Source organism: Suncus etruscus, chromosome 5, assembly GCF_024139225.1.
Source record: "Suncus etruscus isolate mSunEtr1 chromosome 5, mSunEtr1.pri.cur, whole genome shotgun sequence".
NCBI classification, from domain to species: Eukaryota; Metazoa; Chordata; class Mammalia; order Eulipotyphla; family Soricidae; genus Suncus; species Suncus etruscus.
The window spans coordinates 18,924,580-18,940,540 of NC_064852.1; the positions used below are offsets into that span (position 1 = coordinate 18,924,580).

At 54.6% G+C, this 15,961-nt stretch overlaps 1 protein-coding gene across 1 annotated transcript in view; it reads right to left on the reverse strand.

The window, feature by feature from the left end:
- Window positions 1-13,973, reverse strand: part of RAPGEF1 (Rap guanine nucleotide exchange factor 1) — a 79,356-nt gene extending 65,383 nt beyond the window's left edge. The window contains exons 1-2 of the mRNA XM_049774106.1: window positions 13,966-13,973; window positions 13,698-13,806 (exon numbers count right to left, since the gene is read on the reverse strand). Coding sequence (XP_049630063.1) covers window positions 13,698-13,722 — 25 coding nt within the window. The 5' untranslated portion in view covers window positions 13,723-13,806; window positions 13,966-13,973. The remainder of the gene's footprint in view (window positions 1-13,697; window positions 13,807-13,965) is intronic.
- Window positions 13,974-15,961: the final 1,988 nt, after the last annotated feature.

Here is a 15,961-nt window from a genome sequence, read left to right on the forward strand (position 1 = left end):
ATGAATGACCCGAGTGATCTGCCCTGACAGGCCCTGTGGGCTCAGAGGTCAGAGTAGTTCTGGGTTTTCCCTGCTTGGAGTCTAGGCTGTTAAAACAACAGGTTTGGAGTGAAAGCCTTGCATGTGGCCAACCCAGGTTTGATCCTGGCATCCCTGATCCCCCCCAAGCCTGCCGGGAGTAATTTTTGAGTACAGAGCCAGGAGTAACCCCTGAGCACTATGAAGTATGCCCCCCCCCAAAAAAAAACAACAACAAAAGATAAGAGTAGGGACTAAAATGACAGCAAAGTAGGGAGGGTATTTGCCTTTCCACCAGAGTTCAATCCCCAGCATCCCGTGTGGTACCCTGAGTTCTGCCAGGAATCACCCAAGTGCAGAGTCAGGAATCAGCAAAAGCCAAGCACAGTGAGAGCTATGGGGAGAAGCCTGGGTCCTCACAGGAGTCCGCACACAAGCTCTGAAGCAATAGGAAGAGCCTTCTTCTCCCAGGGGTGGAGAGTCCATAGAGAATAGGGGATGGGGGAAGCTTGAGATTCGAAGTTTCTTTGGACCAGTGAGTGGCCTTGCAGGTAGGTGTATGACCCAGAGATAGAAATGTGATGATTCCAAAAGGCACAAAAGGGCTTTGTCTCGCTGTGTCCACAGGACAGTCCCACCCTCCACGTGGCTGGCGAACTCTGCAAATGTCAGTGTCTCCCATTCTCCCACCAAACATCCGCTATTGGGCTATTGGGGTGACTGGCCCGCTAGCCCCCAGCAGGCTCTTCATTCAAGGTCATGCCTGGTTTCCGTGAACGTGGCCTTAAGCACAGGACTGTGGAAAGGCACACGCCAGGGCCAAGGGCAGGGCCTGGGATTCTGTAATCCAGTTACAAACATCCAGAAATCTAAGACCCCAAACTTCAACCACTGTTAGACAGACAGAGACTTGGATGCTGGAACCAAGATGCCCTCCTGGCCAGTCCAACCTGAGCCACAGCCCACCTGACTTAGCTGGGATTTGGACTGAGAACCAGGACAGTGAACTGCCTTTCTCCTCACCCCTAACTCCCCAGGGACTCTAAAATCCTACTGCCAATGGGGGAACCCACAGCTCCTTCTAAACATCAGCCATGGCTCCAAGAAAGAACAGAGCACAAACCCTTTCTTGAATTTTGTCTGGAAACTCAAGTCTTTTTGGTTTTGGATTTTGGGCCATACCCAGCAATGTCGGGGTTACTCCTGGCACTGCACTTGGGGATCACTCCTGGTAGTGCTCGGGGGACCTTATGGGCTGCTGGAGATTGAATCCAGGTTGGCTATATGTAAGCAACTGCTCTCACCACTGTACTAATCTTTTTTCATTCTTATGCATTTTTCTAAGGTAGTTTGAAATGGTTTTTTTTTGGGGGGGGGCATGCATTACATCTCACCATGCAGGGTCCTCCTGGTGGCTAGAGACCCCGGAGTCTGAAAGACCCAACACCCCAAACTTATGTCACCCACAGGAAATGTCCTGTCTGCAAAGGGTTGTCCACAACTGGCAGCTAGACTTTTTTGCTTCAAACGAGAGAAAATTGACTAGGGAGTGTGTGACTGACTTTAGACACACTTGTAACCTGTAGCCTCCGAGTTGTTCAGTATGCCTGATTTGGGGGTGCAAAGGCAGTACAGCAGGCAGGCACTTGTCTTGCACCTGGCAGATCTTAGTTCCATCCCTATCAACCTGTATTGTCCCCCAAAGATGCCAGGAGTGATCTCTGAGCACACAGCCAGGAGTAAGCGCAGAGCACAGCCACATGTGGCTCAAAAGCAAAAACAAAAACAAGACAAGGGTCAGAGCAATAGTACAGCAGGGTAGGGCATTAGCTAGCCTTGCAGGCTAAATCCAGTTCAATCCCCAGCATCCCATAGAATCCCCCAAGCACCATCAAGAGTGATCCTTGAGTGCAGAGCCAGGAATAAGCCCTGGACACAACCAGGTAGAGCCCCAAAACCAAAACAACGAAACAACAACAAGCCTACACAACTGTGCTTCCCAGTACAGAGTAGGTGGGTAGAGAGGCTCAAATTCACTTCACCAGAACCATGTCAGAATAAATGACACCTGAGCCTTCATCCTTAGAATCTTCAACACAATCACCAAAACGGACCTCCTCCACCATGACTCAGCGCCAGTCTCAAGTGGAACATCAGCAATAGACCCCATAACTGTCATTCTGCGGCCCCTTTTCAGAAGGTCCACCTGGGTCCCAAATGTCTCTCACAGGCCATTTAGCAACCTCTGCTCCACTCACAAAGCAGAACCTGAGTCCAATTCCAGCAGCAACCCTGGTTCCGTGAGACAGAGTAAGGGGAAGGCAGAGGCACTGCCTGTGGACACCCACTTCTCCCTTGGGCACACAACATCACCTGCAGCTGGATGCACTCGAGCCCCTCTTCCTGAGCTCAATTTGCCCAGGCAAGGCTGCGCCCCCTGGGACACACCAGTGTGTGGCCCCCAGAAAGTTACCTTCTCTAAATGGACAGACAGAAAATGTTCATCGGGGCCCGGAGAGATAGCACAGTGGCGTTTGCCTTGCAAGCAGCCAATCCTGGACCAAAGATGGTTGGTTCAAATCCCGGTGTCCTATATGGTCCCCCATGCCTGCCAGGAGCTATTTCTGAGCAGACAGCCAGGAGTAACCCCTGAGCACTGCCGGGTGTGGCCCAAAAACCAAAAAAAAAAAAAAAAAAAGAAAATGTTCATCAAAGCTACACCGGCTACCTGGATGATTTCCAGGTGCCCCATCACCCCCCTCACAAGGTGCAAATATCACCCTTTTGGGAACCAAACTGTCCCAAAAGAATCATGTTCTGCAATGCTGAAACTCTGCACCAACTCTGAAATTTTCTCCATATGTGCTGGCCGGAGAAATCTCTGTAGGGCACTAAGGTCCCTACCACATCAGAGTGCTGGAGTGAGTCACAACCATCCTGCTCTCCCCTCAGCAGATGGGCCAGGGAGCTGCCACTATGCAAGGAGAAACCGCCAGCACTTCCTGATTCACTGGGCTCTACCTGCCCTGCTGGGCTCAGGCCCCAGCTCACTCCAAGCCTGAGGTACTGCTCTTACCATATTGCCAGGAGCCCCTGTGGCTCTGTCTTGAGGGCCTCTGGGTTTCAGCAGCATTGCCCATCCTGAAGACAGAGGGTCCCGAAGCTCAGTGGCCCCTTCAGAACTGCAGCCGAGGGTCGAGTCTCAGCTGAAAGGAGCAGCATCGCGTGGATATACCCAGTGACCGCACAGGAGCTGGGAAGGGCTCTCTGGCCCACAAACTGGTCTCCGCTTCCTGCCTCCCACCCAAGGAGGAAAGGCCGGTGCTGCCTGGCCAACAAATCTCGAGTCAGCTCTGGAAGGCACCAGCCCTGGGCTCCACCCAGCAGTCCAAAAAGCCTTCAATGCTGTGTTTCCTTAGGCGGGGCCTCTGGTGATTAAAAGGCCACGAGTTAAACATAGTCCACGCTGGGTATGTGCCAGGAGACACCATTTCACATAGACCCTCATGGCCCTCCTTCATTTTTTGGGTCGTCTCGTTCAGGTCCCTGGGCTTGATCATGTCACAGGACACGATCTGTCCACTCAAACAAGCCAACTAATTTGACTGAGCTCCCGAAGGGAAACACACCAAGTACCAGAGCCAGAGTGACAAGCAAGGAGGATGTTTGCCTTACAGGTGGTTCAATCCCCTTCATCCCATTTTGGTTCCCTGAGCACCACCAGGAGTAATTCCTTAGGGTAGAGCCAGGAGTAACCCCTGAGCACTGCCAGATGTGCCCCCCTCCAAAAAAAAGGGTCAGAGAGATAGCACCGTAGGGAGGGCAATTTATGCCTCGTATGTAGCTAACACAGATTCAATCCCCAGCATTCAATATGGTCCTCAGAGCACTGCCACGAGGAATTTCTGACCTCAGAGCCAGGAGTAACCCATGAGCACTGCCTGCATGTGGCCTAAAACCCAGAAAGACCCTCTGTTTAGAGAGGAAAGCAGAAAGGAGGAGCCCAGTGCCGCATCTGGACACAGCTGGAAAGTTCCTTTTGCAGGAAGTCGGCACCATGCCGTACCAAGCCCCACACCTGCATGAGGTGGCCACGAGGTCGGACCCAGGCTGGCCGAAGTGTGAGGGAAATAGGCCTACCACTGATACACCCCCAAGTTCACTAGAGAAGCAGAGCTCTGTGAGGTGGACACAGGTAGGATGCAAGCCTCACTGGCTTCCGAGCCCGCTTCTGCCATTCAGCCTTGCAAATGGGGCCCCTGCCTCGGTGTCCTCACCCAGGAGAAGCCCCACCCCCCTGACCATGTGAGTCCAGTGGGAAGGAACCCCTTGCAGGCCCAGAGACAGCCTCCCATAAGAGGGAGATCCTACAGTCGGAGAGATAGCCTGGAGGTAAGGTGTTTGCCTTGCATGCAGAATGATGGTGGTTCAAATCCCGGCATCCCATATGGTCCCCTGAGCCTGCCGGGAGTGATTTCTGAGCGTAGAGCCAGGAGTAACCCCTGAGCGCTGCCGGGTGTGACCCAAAAACCAAAATATAAAATAAAATAAAATATAAAGAGGGGGATCCTACTGAGTGGCCTTGGCCAAGCTGCCCCTATGACCCCACCTTGACCATAGCCCATAAGTGCTGATTTCTGATCCCCAAGGGAGGAGCCCAAGGAGCAGTGAACACCCCAATAGCAGGGTCACTTCCCCATCACCCACACACAATCAGCTGGGTCATCCCCACATTCTCCTCTCCAGACATGGGAGAGATACACTCACAGGTGGGTGTGCCCATGCCGTCAGCAGGGGGTGACTGGGCTCCAGACAGCTCACTTCTGGGGGACGTGGGCCCAGGAGTCTGGGTTCATCGGGACCCCCACCCCCGCTCTGTATGGAGAACCAGGACTATGCAAAGGCGGAAGCCCTGAGTGGGTCACTTCCGCTCCAGAAAAGACAATGCGAGGAAGTGGGCCCTGAGAAAGGTTCCAGAGGGAGAAGCTTCCAGGAGGAGGGGGGCGAGGGGCGACCAGCACTTGCTCCCAGTCCCACCTGAGCGAATGTGGACAGCCATGGCACCTTGGGGTGTCTGTCATAGGGCAGTTGGGACTCAGGAACACTCCCAGTGGCACTCGCCAGGTCCAAAGCCACAGAGGAGCCTCAGGTCCCCCAACAAAAACTGAAGGTCTCCGTCCAGTGGGCGCCTCATCTCCGCTGTAGGACAGTTGTGTTATGGGAAGACAGGGGCCCACATTATCGAACTCCAAGCTAGGGAAACAGGGCTGGTTAATCATGGACGCCCCGACCCCCAAGGATCTCACGAGATGACAATGCCCCATTTATTTAAATGGATAAATAGATAAATGGAATCTGCTTCTGCAGTTCCAAGTCATGTTTTCAGCATGCTGTTTTGTTCTGTTTTGTTTGGGAGCCACATCCAGCAGTACTCCGGGATCACACCTGGCAGGGCTGGAGGTGAGGGGACATCCTATATGGTGCTGGGATCAAATCCAGGCTGGCTTCGTGCCAGACAAGTCAGCAACCTGCCTGCCCATTCGCTGTAACTATCCCTCTGTCCCCTTTCCTCTCTGCCTTGTTTTGGGGGAGTACCAACTTGCCCTACTCGCCAACATTTTATTTTTCTCTGCTTCCTGAGAAAATGATGACCAAATCAACATGATCTTTATAACTGGCGGTGCATCACCAGGACATAGTCACAGTCACTGTCATTGCCTCTGGCCACGTATGACACATACAGGTCTCGTGGCCCAGGCCACAGGCAACTCTGAAGGAGCACACCTTGAGGAAGGGAACGAGGACCTGGTCCCAGGCTCAGAAGCCAGGTAAGGAAGCAGCTCCCAGGCTGAGGCCTGCTGCGTGAATGAGCTCAGAGGAGGAGTATGTGGCCGGCCGACAAGCTGAGACAGGACAGCGAGTGTGGTTCTGTGAATGGCTCGGAAGCCTGTGGCTCCGGGGGGGGGGGAGGGAGAAAGAAAGTGAAAAGGGGGGACTGGCCAGGTCTGTGACAACTGCTCCCTCCTACTGCAGGGCGGCTGTCCACATTCACCTTCCAGAGAGGCAGGCAAGAGTACACGGGCCAATGAAGGCTCAGATCAGGCCACAGAATTTCTGCCTTGCTGGTATGTATCTGAGAGAACTGAGCTGGAGGCTCAGAAATTCCTCCCCAGCAGCGTGCACATGCACTCAAGCTTGCCTGCCACACCCATTAGGGTATGAGCAGACGTGGAATGGCTGAGTTAGTTTGGGCTTCATCCAGAGGTGCTCAGGGGCTACTCTGGCTCTGCACTCAGGGATCCTTCCTGACAGGGCTTAGGGGACAAATCCCATCTTCTTACACACTCCTCCATCCACCCACACATTCACCCATCCTTTCCTTAGGGGATTTTGAGGATTGAACATGGGTCAGCTGCAAACCAGACAAATGCTCTCCCAGCTGTACTATGGCTAAGGCCCAAGCTGCTGGTGTTTTTCAACTGTCACCAACACACGCAGACAATGAAGCTTCACCATGTATCAGAACAAGGTGGTTAATGAATCCTGAGAGCCACCCCCCAAGGAATGCAACATGGTTGGGGGTCCTCATGGGACAGCTTCACCCACAGTGCTCGGCTTGGGCAAACTATCCACTGCCCGCCGCACAGCCCAGGACCTGACTGATCTCCTGGACTGTCTTAGATAATTAATTCCAAAGCCAAGAAAATGCTCAAAGCATCTGTGCAAAGTAGGAGAACATACTGGGTTCAATCCCTGCCTAAGTGCCACTAGGTGTGGTCTAAAAACCCAAACCCAAATCCCACCAGTAACGCAGACACATTGAGCCAGTCCTCCTATGTGCGGGCTCAGTGATGCATTCATGCTGGAAGCCAGGCCTCTGAGGCTTTACTGACCTGTGACAATCTGGTCCCCAGAATTCAGCTTTCTTGAAGAGAAAACAGATGTCCCAAAGGAAATACCTAAGATGGGGTGGGGAACAGGCAGTTGTATCCACCACATAACCATGAGGCAACACTGGCTGACAAGAGTAGGTGCCTGCATGTTTTAGGGGTTCTGTGCTACTGACCTCACCTGTTCAAGTGGTCACATGCTCAAGGCATAGCTTTGTGGAGCTGCAGTATCAGAGAGAATGAGGCTCTGGCTATATACGGACAGGCTGGTCTACTCATGGGCACTTTGTGTGGGAGGCAACGAGACGACTTTCTGCACTGCACAGGTGAGAAACTGACATTCCAACCAGCAGGGAGATGTGACCAAGACCCCCCATTCCTCACAGAGCTGGGCTCCAGTCCATGGGCTCAAGGGCTCAGAAGCCCAAACTCGCCTCACTGACCGTTCCTGGGCCACGGCCACCCTCGAAGCTGCAAGGCAGACCAGAGGCCCAGAAGCAAGCAGAGGCAGAGCCAGAGGCAACCACAGATCTGTAGCCAGCATGCTGGCCTATGAGAAAGCTTGAGTCAAGTCTCCAAAGGTTCTATGGTCATCTCTCCAAGGCACAACTGCCTCTAATCTCAATGCCTCCCATTGCCCCAGGAAGGTGCTTGGTACTTGGTGAATACTTGGTTGGTTCTGCCTGGGTGGGGGCTAAAAGGGGGGGCTGAAGGGTGGATGGATAGATGGATGAAGAGGTGGGTGGGTATGTGGATGGATTGATGGATGGGGGCCGGTGTGGTGGCACTAGAGGTAAGGTGTCTGCCTTGCAAGCGCTAGCCTAGGACGGACTGCGGTTCGATCCCCCGGCATCCCATATGGTCTGCCCAAGCCAGGAGCGACTTCTGAGTACATAGCCAGGAGTAACCCCTGAGCGTCACCGGGTGTGGTTCCACTCAAAAAAATGGATTGATGGATGGATGGATGAGTGGGTGGATGGATTGTTAGATGGATAGTGTGTATAGTATGGATGTGTGGATGGATAGAAGGATGGATGTGTGGATGGATGGATGAATAGATGAATCGATGGATGCATGGGTGGGTGAGTGGGTGGATGGATTGATAGATGGATAGTGTGTGGATGGATGGATGGATGAGTGTCTGGGTTGGTGGATGGATGGTGACAGGAGGAGTGTATCGGTGGATGGGTGAATGTGTGGATGAAAGAATGCTGAGTGAATGGTATTGGCAGGTGAACATGAGGGTGGATGGGCATGGTGATGAGTGGAAGAGGGTTGAATGGTTATACGGATGGGCAGATAAGGGGGCTGATGGTTGGTAGGTGGATGGACAGAATCACTGAACTGAGAGTCCTCCCCACTGTTCATATCTGAAGCGAATCCCCCTGCAATCTTCCCAGCAAGTTCACTCTTGCAGCCATCCAACTCTGTGGAATCCAAGGTAGGCGGTGGCAGTCCTGGAGCCGGGTGAGGGCCTCCGGGGAATTCCAGAGCAGGTTCCAACCAAAGACCCCGCACCCAGTCAGTCACAGGGGGTCTGGGGGCTGAGACCGGGACTCTCATGAGAGCCAGGCCCACCCAGCCCCACCATTCACCTGTCACTTCCACCCACACCTCCCTTGGCAGAACTGTCCAGCTGTCATGCTCCCTATGGTCAAACAAACTCACTAAGTCCACAAGTATCTCCCCCACCTCTGGGACAGACGGTAAAACCCCAACACCTCTTGGAGTGAAACCAGCTGTGAGTGTGACGGGAACATCTGCTAGCAAAGTGCTCTGGGAGGATGATGGAAGTTTCCCTTTGACAGAGGAAGGGTGGGCATCAGCGTGGTCACTAACCACCACCCAGACTGACAAATGCTGCAGCTGGGCTCCCAAGGGTCAAAGAGGTGAGGGCAACATTGGGGGTGGGGGCGCATCTCATCTTCGCCCTGTAACCAAGTGCTGGGACGTTCAGCTGGTCACCCCCCTGGAGGGGGAGAGGCACTCGAGCACATGTCAGGCATTTCTGGGGTTTCCCTTTGTCGTCTCCTCCCCACAGAGTGCATATACCAGGTACAGCTCAGAGCCTGGTACCAGCAAGTGCCCAGGCTTGAGGAGTGGGTGAGGGGCCAGACACACCAGCACATGATCGTCCATCTATTCATGCTGGGCACCCAGCAGATACATAAATGCTTCCATTCTTGACAGTGGGGGGCTGGAGGGGCTAGTCTGGGCCACTGAGGGGCCACCTGCACCTGCACCCCCACCCCTGTCCCTTTCCCAGACAGTCCTGCTCTGGAGGGAAGAGCTGGTACAGGGTGTGGGGGAGAGGGGCGCACAGCTGGCACGTGCCTCCCAGCTCTGCCCCACCAGTTTTGCAGCGCCAGTGGCTGGTACAAAAACATCCAGTCCAAGCCTGGGTCAGCCCCTGAGAATCAGCTCTACCCCCAATGTAGGGCAGGCTCTGGACCACTGGGTGTATCCCACCACAAAATAATGGAGATGAGGGTGCTGCAGCCAGGCCCTTTGGTAGGATGCTGACCCTCCCACCACCACCGATGGGGTCCAGATGCCCAGTTTCTAGCTCAGCACAGCTCGGAGGAGGGGCAACAGCAAGGGATTAATCCCAGAGAAGAGCGAGGGTCCAGAGGAACCAGCCTTGCTCCAGGCCCCTCAGCACCAGTAGAAACAGGGCCACTTGAGTCCCACCCAGCAGCACGGGTGTAGGCTCAGCTTGGCTTAGCAGATGGGACACTTAGCCTGGGCGCTGTGCCCCTGAAAATAAAGCACCCCCCCCCTTCCTCAGGACAGTCAGCAGAACACTTGCCCGACACCACCAGGCTGGCCCTGTAGAGCCCCAAAGCAGGGGGCCCTCTGAGGAGTGGAAGCCTGCAATGAGAAACTGAGTCCATCCTTCCAAGCAGCCTAAGCTAAGGCTCAGATCTGGGGGCACAGGAGGGTGTCACTATGTTTTCGGGGAGGGACAACAGCTCCCCCCGAAACTCTGTCCCACTAAGCAACAGAGAGAGCAAGAATGGAGTTTCCGAGCAAACTCAAGAGCAGTGGGTCAGGGCATCCCAGGGAAATCCCTGCCCGCTGGAGGAAGCGGGTGTGGCTGATGAGAGGCGGCCAGGAAGTGGGTTCACTGCAGGGTGGGGGGAGCCGGCTGCCTTCTTATTTCTTGGTCTTTCGGGTATATACACTTGGGGGAAGCTGAAGGAAACTCAAAAACAGGAACAAGAACTCTCAAGAACTCAGAGAGAAAGTGGGGCGAAATCCCCACCAAGTCCGGAGGCAGGCCCAAGGTGAATGACCCTGCTCCTCCCTCCTTGCATGCATGGCCTCAGTTGCCCTCGGCACATGGCAAGGCTCAGGGCCAAGAGTCAGTGACCATAACAAGCAGACGTCTGCAATCCAGTGCTAGACGGTGGCATTGTCAGCGCTGGACTGTGACCCCAGCAGAAGAGTCCGGCCCAGCGGCAGCCCAGTGTTTGCCAAGAAGGCAGGACTGTGCCCCTAGCAGCTGGCTAGCAGCAGTGGCCTAAGACAGCCACCTAGACTGTGCACTGCAGGAAAGGAGAAAGACCTCGAGGTGGGGACTCGGAGCCGACTCAGCAGGCTCTGCCCCCATTAACAGTTCTGCAGCCTACCGAGCTAGGACCTGCCCTGAGTAAAAACATGACAAAGTCACGGGCTCCGCTGTCAGCAGCCACAGTTCCTTCACAGTGTAATAAAAGCGCCGGAATCCCAACCATGTAAAATTCTGGGCTCTGATGGAGACTGCGGTGCTCAGGGTGCAGGAGCCATTCTCAGACAGAACACCCTGCCCCCCAACACACACACACACACACACACACACACACACACACACACACACACACACACACACACACACACACACCCCTCCTGGACAGCCATACAGTGTGCAAGTGTGTAAGAGGCATGGAGCAAACAGACACAGACAACTGCAGGGCAAACAGGGACACAGGGACAAAGCCAGGCAGGACACTAGGCCCGCTGCTGGTTGAGGGGCCCTGTCCCAGCATTTCCTCTGTTCAGTGAGAACTCCACATTGCCATTCCCTCAATTCCTCAAGGACTTCCCTGAGTCCCTCTACCATTGACACGCCCCAGAAACACACACAAACACACACAGTGACTGAGCGCAGCCCGGGCTGTGACATCTGTTGGGTTGCTTCGGGCCCCAGTCCTCAAGGCTCAGAGGGACAGAGGAGAGGTGGGAAGGAGGACAGAGGGCCAGAAGGCACAGCAGTACCAAAGGAGCTGGACTTAGAGTCACCAGAGGGGTCCAAGAGCCTCTGAGCCCAGACACCTGTGAGTGATCTGGTTTGAAACACTGACCCTGATTTTTCCTCTGGATTGGACCCATGCACAGCTCGAACTCACCTCCTCCCTGTAACCCAGCAGCATCCACTTCCTATCAGTAGGTACAAAGGAAGCACCTGGAAGCAGACAAGACCCCCGTGAACATGCAGAGCCAGTGGTGGGGAATCACACCCCTCTGTGCTCGTCTTCTGAGGAGAGGCCTGTTCTCTGGGAGCCTGATCACCTCCTGCTCACTGGCAAGAGGAGCCATGCAAAAGAGGCATCCCATATTGTCCCCCAGCCTGTCAGGAACGATTTCTGAGTGCAGAGCCAGGAGTGACCCTGAACGCCGCTGTCTGTGGCCCAATAACCAATCAATCAATCAATCAATAAAGTGTGCCCCCCCCCCAGCACAGAACCTGGCTGACTTCACTGCTAAAAGAGCTGAGCCAGCCCTGATGCCCCAGCTTGGCCCTGGCCCTTAGGTCCCAGATGACTAGCCTTCCCCAGCTCAGTAGGTGCCACCTGCTGCTCTGGTACCAGGACTGTCTAGATCCTCTTGTGAGGCCTTTCTGGGGGAAGGCCCAGAGCAGTGGGTGGGTGCCCCACACCATCCCAGACACAAGGCTGAGGAAGAACTGGGGCAAAGATCATGGACACTGCTTCCTACAGGCATCTCACAACTGGGTACCATCAACACTCCACACCTGGGTCCCCCGTCCCCAGACCCTGAGTAGAGAAAGTGCAGGCCCCAGTTTCAGAGAGATGCAGCCAGGAATTGTCTCTCCTACAAGTGACTGTGAGCTGAGAAAGTGTACCCAGAAACTCAGCCAGGGTTCTAGTCATCCCAACAGAAAGCAGCCCTGGGACAGACAGGCAGAGTGTGCCAGAAAAGGTGCCCATGCCCAGGGATCCTAAGGATCATAGTACAAGACCTGGGAACCCCACAACCTAGCACAATCATGGCACCCGGGGATCTTCTCCCCACTGCTTTCACTTCAGGCTCCGAAGTCCTGTAGCCCGAACCCGCTACCTCAGCTATGACCCACCCTGGCTGACTACAGTATCTCACCAAAGCCTCCAAAGCGCCAAAGCTGGGCAGATCCAGCTCTCCTGCCTACTGCTGCTTCTGCTTGCTGGCTTTTGCATGTGCCACCAGCGGGCAGAGGGGGGTATAGGAGAAGGCACAGGGTGGCTGAAATAATCAAAAAATGGCTCTAGACCACCTTTCTGCAGGTAATAAAGGAGAATGAGCACATATGTTTATGTTTCCTGAGCTCTGGAAATGCATGAGGGGCTGTTTGTTCCTTGTCCACAAGACTCAGGTTCTGGACAACATAAGGAGCGTTATCAAGTCAAGGGAAGGCCTGAGAACGTTTTTGTTTTGTTGGGGGGCCACCCCTAGTGGCATTCAATCTGTCTGGCAGTGGTACTTGGGGGGGAAACCAAGCAATGCAGGAAGGGTGGGAGGGAGATTGACCCCAGGCCTCCCACATGCAGACCACGTGCCCACCGGCCTGTTGAACTCTCTCTGCAACCCCTGAATGTTCTTTCTAGAAGTCAATTATCCAAGTTTCCAGACATCCCATTCTGATGAGACAGAAAAAAAGTGCGGGGGGTGGGGGGGGGAGAAGAATAGCCTAGAGACTCCTCCAAGGTCTTTCTGGAAGGGCATGTGGGCATGATCAGGGGCAAAGAATCCACAGGGCAAAAAAAGAACCTGAAACTGGGTGGTCCTGCTGAAACTGGGGGTCCGGACTCCCGCCAGAAGAGGGCGGGGCCTTCTCATCGGTGCACAAGGGTACATCACTATCTCTTACACCTTTAGGGATCCGGCAGGATTTCATCCCCCCTCTCCTTCCTTCAAGAAGCTGCTCTGCCCAGGCCCCCCAAAAAGGCAGAGCACCCTCCTTCATCAAAGGGCAAGTCCCCACTTCCAAGTGCTCCCTGCTCACTCACGCCGCAACCTGGAGCAAGCTAGTGCAGCAGAAGGGAGAGGCTCCATCCACCAGGGCACACACACACTTCCATGGGTCTCCACGACCTACCTTGCCCCTCTGGGCGGCTTGACAGTGGGGTGTCTTCCTTGGGTGGGTGGGTGGGAGACTGGAAGGGATGGATCCTCGCCTGCACCCAAAACCGGGGCTGCAGCTCATGCAGCTGGGAGCCACCCAAGAGACGAACCCGGGTGTGCACAAAGACACCGAACGTGTCACCTTCGCAGAGCCCCACCTGCCTGGGGGTCCCGAGCAAGGCCTCTCCCCTCCAGGGGCACCCCCGATCCGGAGAGGGGGGCGCCCTGGGCGAGGCCTGCAGGCATGCATGCAACTCGAGGCCCCGGAGTAAGGGGCCACAAGCTGGAGCTCAGGCCCACGAGGCCCGCCCGGGCCCGGGAGAGAGGCCCCGCAGCCCCCCCAAGGCCCCCAAGGCCCCGCAAGCCCCGCAAGGCCCTGCAAGGCCCTGCAAGGCCCCGCGCGCTCACCTGCTTTCTCCAGCCGGCCGGACATTTCCGGGCTGCGCCGGGGGAGGCCGAGGCCGCCGCCGCCGCCGCCGCTCCTGGGGGGCCCCCGGCAGGGCCGCCACCGCCGCCGCCCCGCACGCCGCTCGCTTCACGCCCGCAACGGCGCCATGGCCTGTGTGTGCACAGCCCGGCCCAAGGCGCCTCCAGCACCCGGGGCCGCCGCCGCCGCCGCCGCCGCCCGCCGCTCGGTCGCCCGCACCCGCCGCGGCCAGAGCGCCCCCTGCTGGCACCGCCGCCCCGCACAGCGCCCCCTGCAGGCTCGGAGCCGACCTGCTTGCTCACGCCTGCGCGCGCGCGCGAGAGCAGCAGCGCCCCCTGCCGGCTCGGAGTCCACGCGCGCGGGTGGGTGAGTGGACGGGGGGTGGGTGGATGGACGGGGGCTTGGGGGTGGATAGATGGATGGATGGATGGATGGATGGATGGATGGATGGATGGATGGATGGATGGATGGATGGATGGATGGATGGATGGATGGATGGATGGATGGATGGATGGATGGATGGGTGGATGGATGGGTGGGATGGATGGGTGGGTGGGTGGTGGGTGGGTGGGTGGGTGGGTGGGTGGATGGATGGATGGATGATGGATGGATGGATGATGGATGGATGGATGGGTGGTTGAATGGGTGAATAGGTGAATGGGTGGATGGATAGATGGATGGATGGATGGGTGGATGGATGGATGGATGGGCACTTGGGGTAGGGTGGGGGGCTCAAGCCATACACACATGAATGGTGGATGATGGGCCGAAGAGATAGTATGGAAGTAGGGTGTTTGCCTTGCATGCAGAAGGACGTTGTTCCGAATCCCAGCATCCCATATGGTCCCCCCTCAGCCTGCCAGCAGCGATTTCTTTTTTTCTTTTTTCTTTCTTTTTCTTCTCTTTCTTTCTCTTCTTTCTTTTTCTTTCTTTCTTTTTTTTCTTTCTTTCTCTCTTTCTTTCTTTCTTTCTTCTTACTTTCTTTCTTCTCTTTCTTTCTTTCTTTTTCTTTCTTTCTTTTTTTTTGTTTTGGTTTTTGGGCCACACCCGGCATTGCTCAGGGGTTACTCCTGGCTGTCTGCTCAGAAATAGCTCCTGGCAGGCACGGGGGACCATATGACACACCGGAATTCGAACCAACCACCTTTGGTCCTGGATCGGCTGCTTGCAAGGCAAACGCCGCTGTGCTATCTCTCCGGGCCCCTGCCAGCAGCGATTTCTAAGCGTAGAGCCAGGAGTAACCTCTGAGTGCTGCCAGGTGTGACCCAAAATCAAACAAAAAAAATTGGGGGTCAGAGCAGTGGTGTAAGCGGTAAGGCATCTGCCTGGCATGCAACTAACCTAGGATGGACCACGGTTCGATTCCCCCAGTGTCCCATATGGTCCCCCAAACCAGGAGCGATTTCTGAGCATATAGCCAGGAGGAACCCCTGAGCATCACCAGGTATGGCCCAAAAAAACAGGAAAAAATAAAAACTGAAAATTGAACTCCCATAGGATCCAGCTATACCAACTCCTAGGGATATAACCTAGGAACACAAAAATACAATTCAAAAATCTCTTCCTCACACCTCTATTCATCGCAGCGCTATTTACAATAGCCAGACTCTGGAAACAAACAAGATGCCCTTCAACAGAGGAATGGCTAAAGAAACTGTGTGGTACATAGGCACAATGGAATATTATGCAGCCGTCAGGAGAGACAAAGTCATAAGATTTTCCTAGATGTGGATGGACATGGAATCTATTATGCTGAGTGAAATAAAATCAGAGGGAGTGAGATAGACACACAGAATAGTCTCACTCATCTATGAGTTTTAAGAAAACATAAGGACGGGGCCGGAGAGATAGCACGGAGGTAAGGTGTTTGCCTTTCATGCAGAAGGTCAGTAGTTCGAATCCCGGCATCCCATATGGTCCCCCAAATCTGCCAGGAGCGATTTCTAAATGTGGAGCCAGGAGTAACCCCTGAGTGCTGCTGGGTGTGACCCAAAAAAAAAACCAAAAAAATAAATAAAAATAATAAAAAGAAAAAAGAAAACTTAAGGACATTATTGTATTAATCCCCAGAGACAATGGAGATGAGGGCCGGAAGGACTGACTTACAATATGAAGCTCACTACAAAGAGTAGTGGTGTTATTAGGGAAATAACTACACTAATAACTATCATGACAACCCTGATTAAGCTTTTTTTTGGGGGGGAGCTGTTTTGGGCCACACCCTGATGTTTTCAGGTGTTACTCC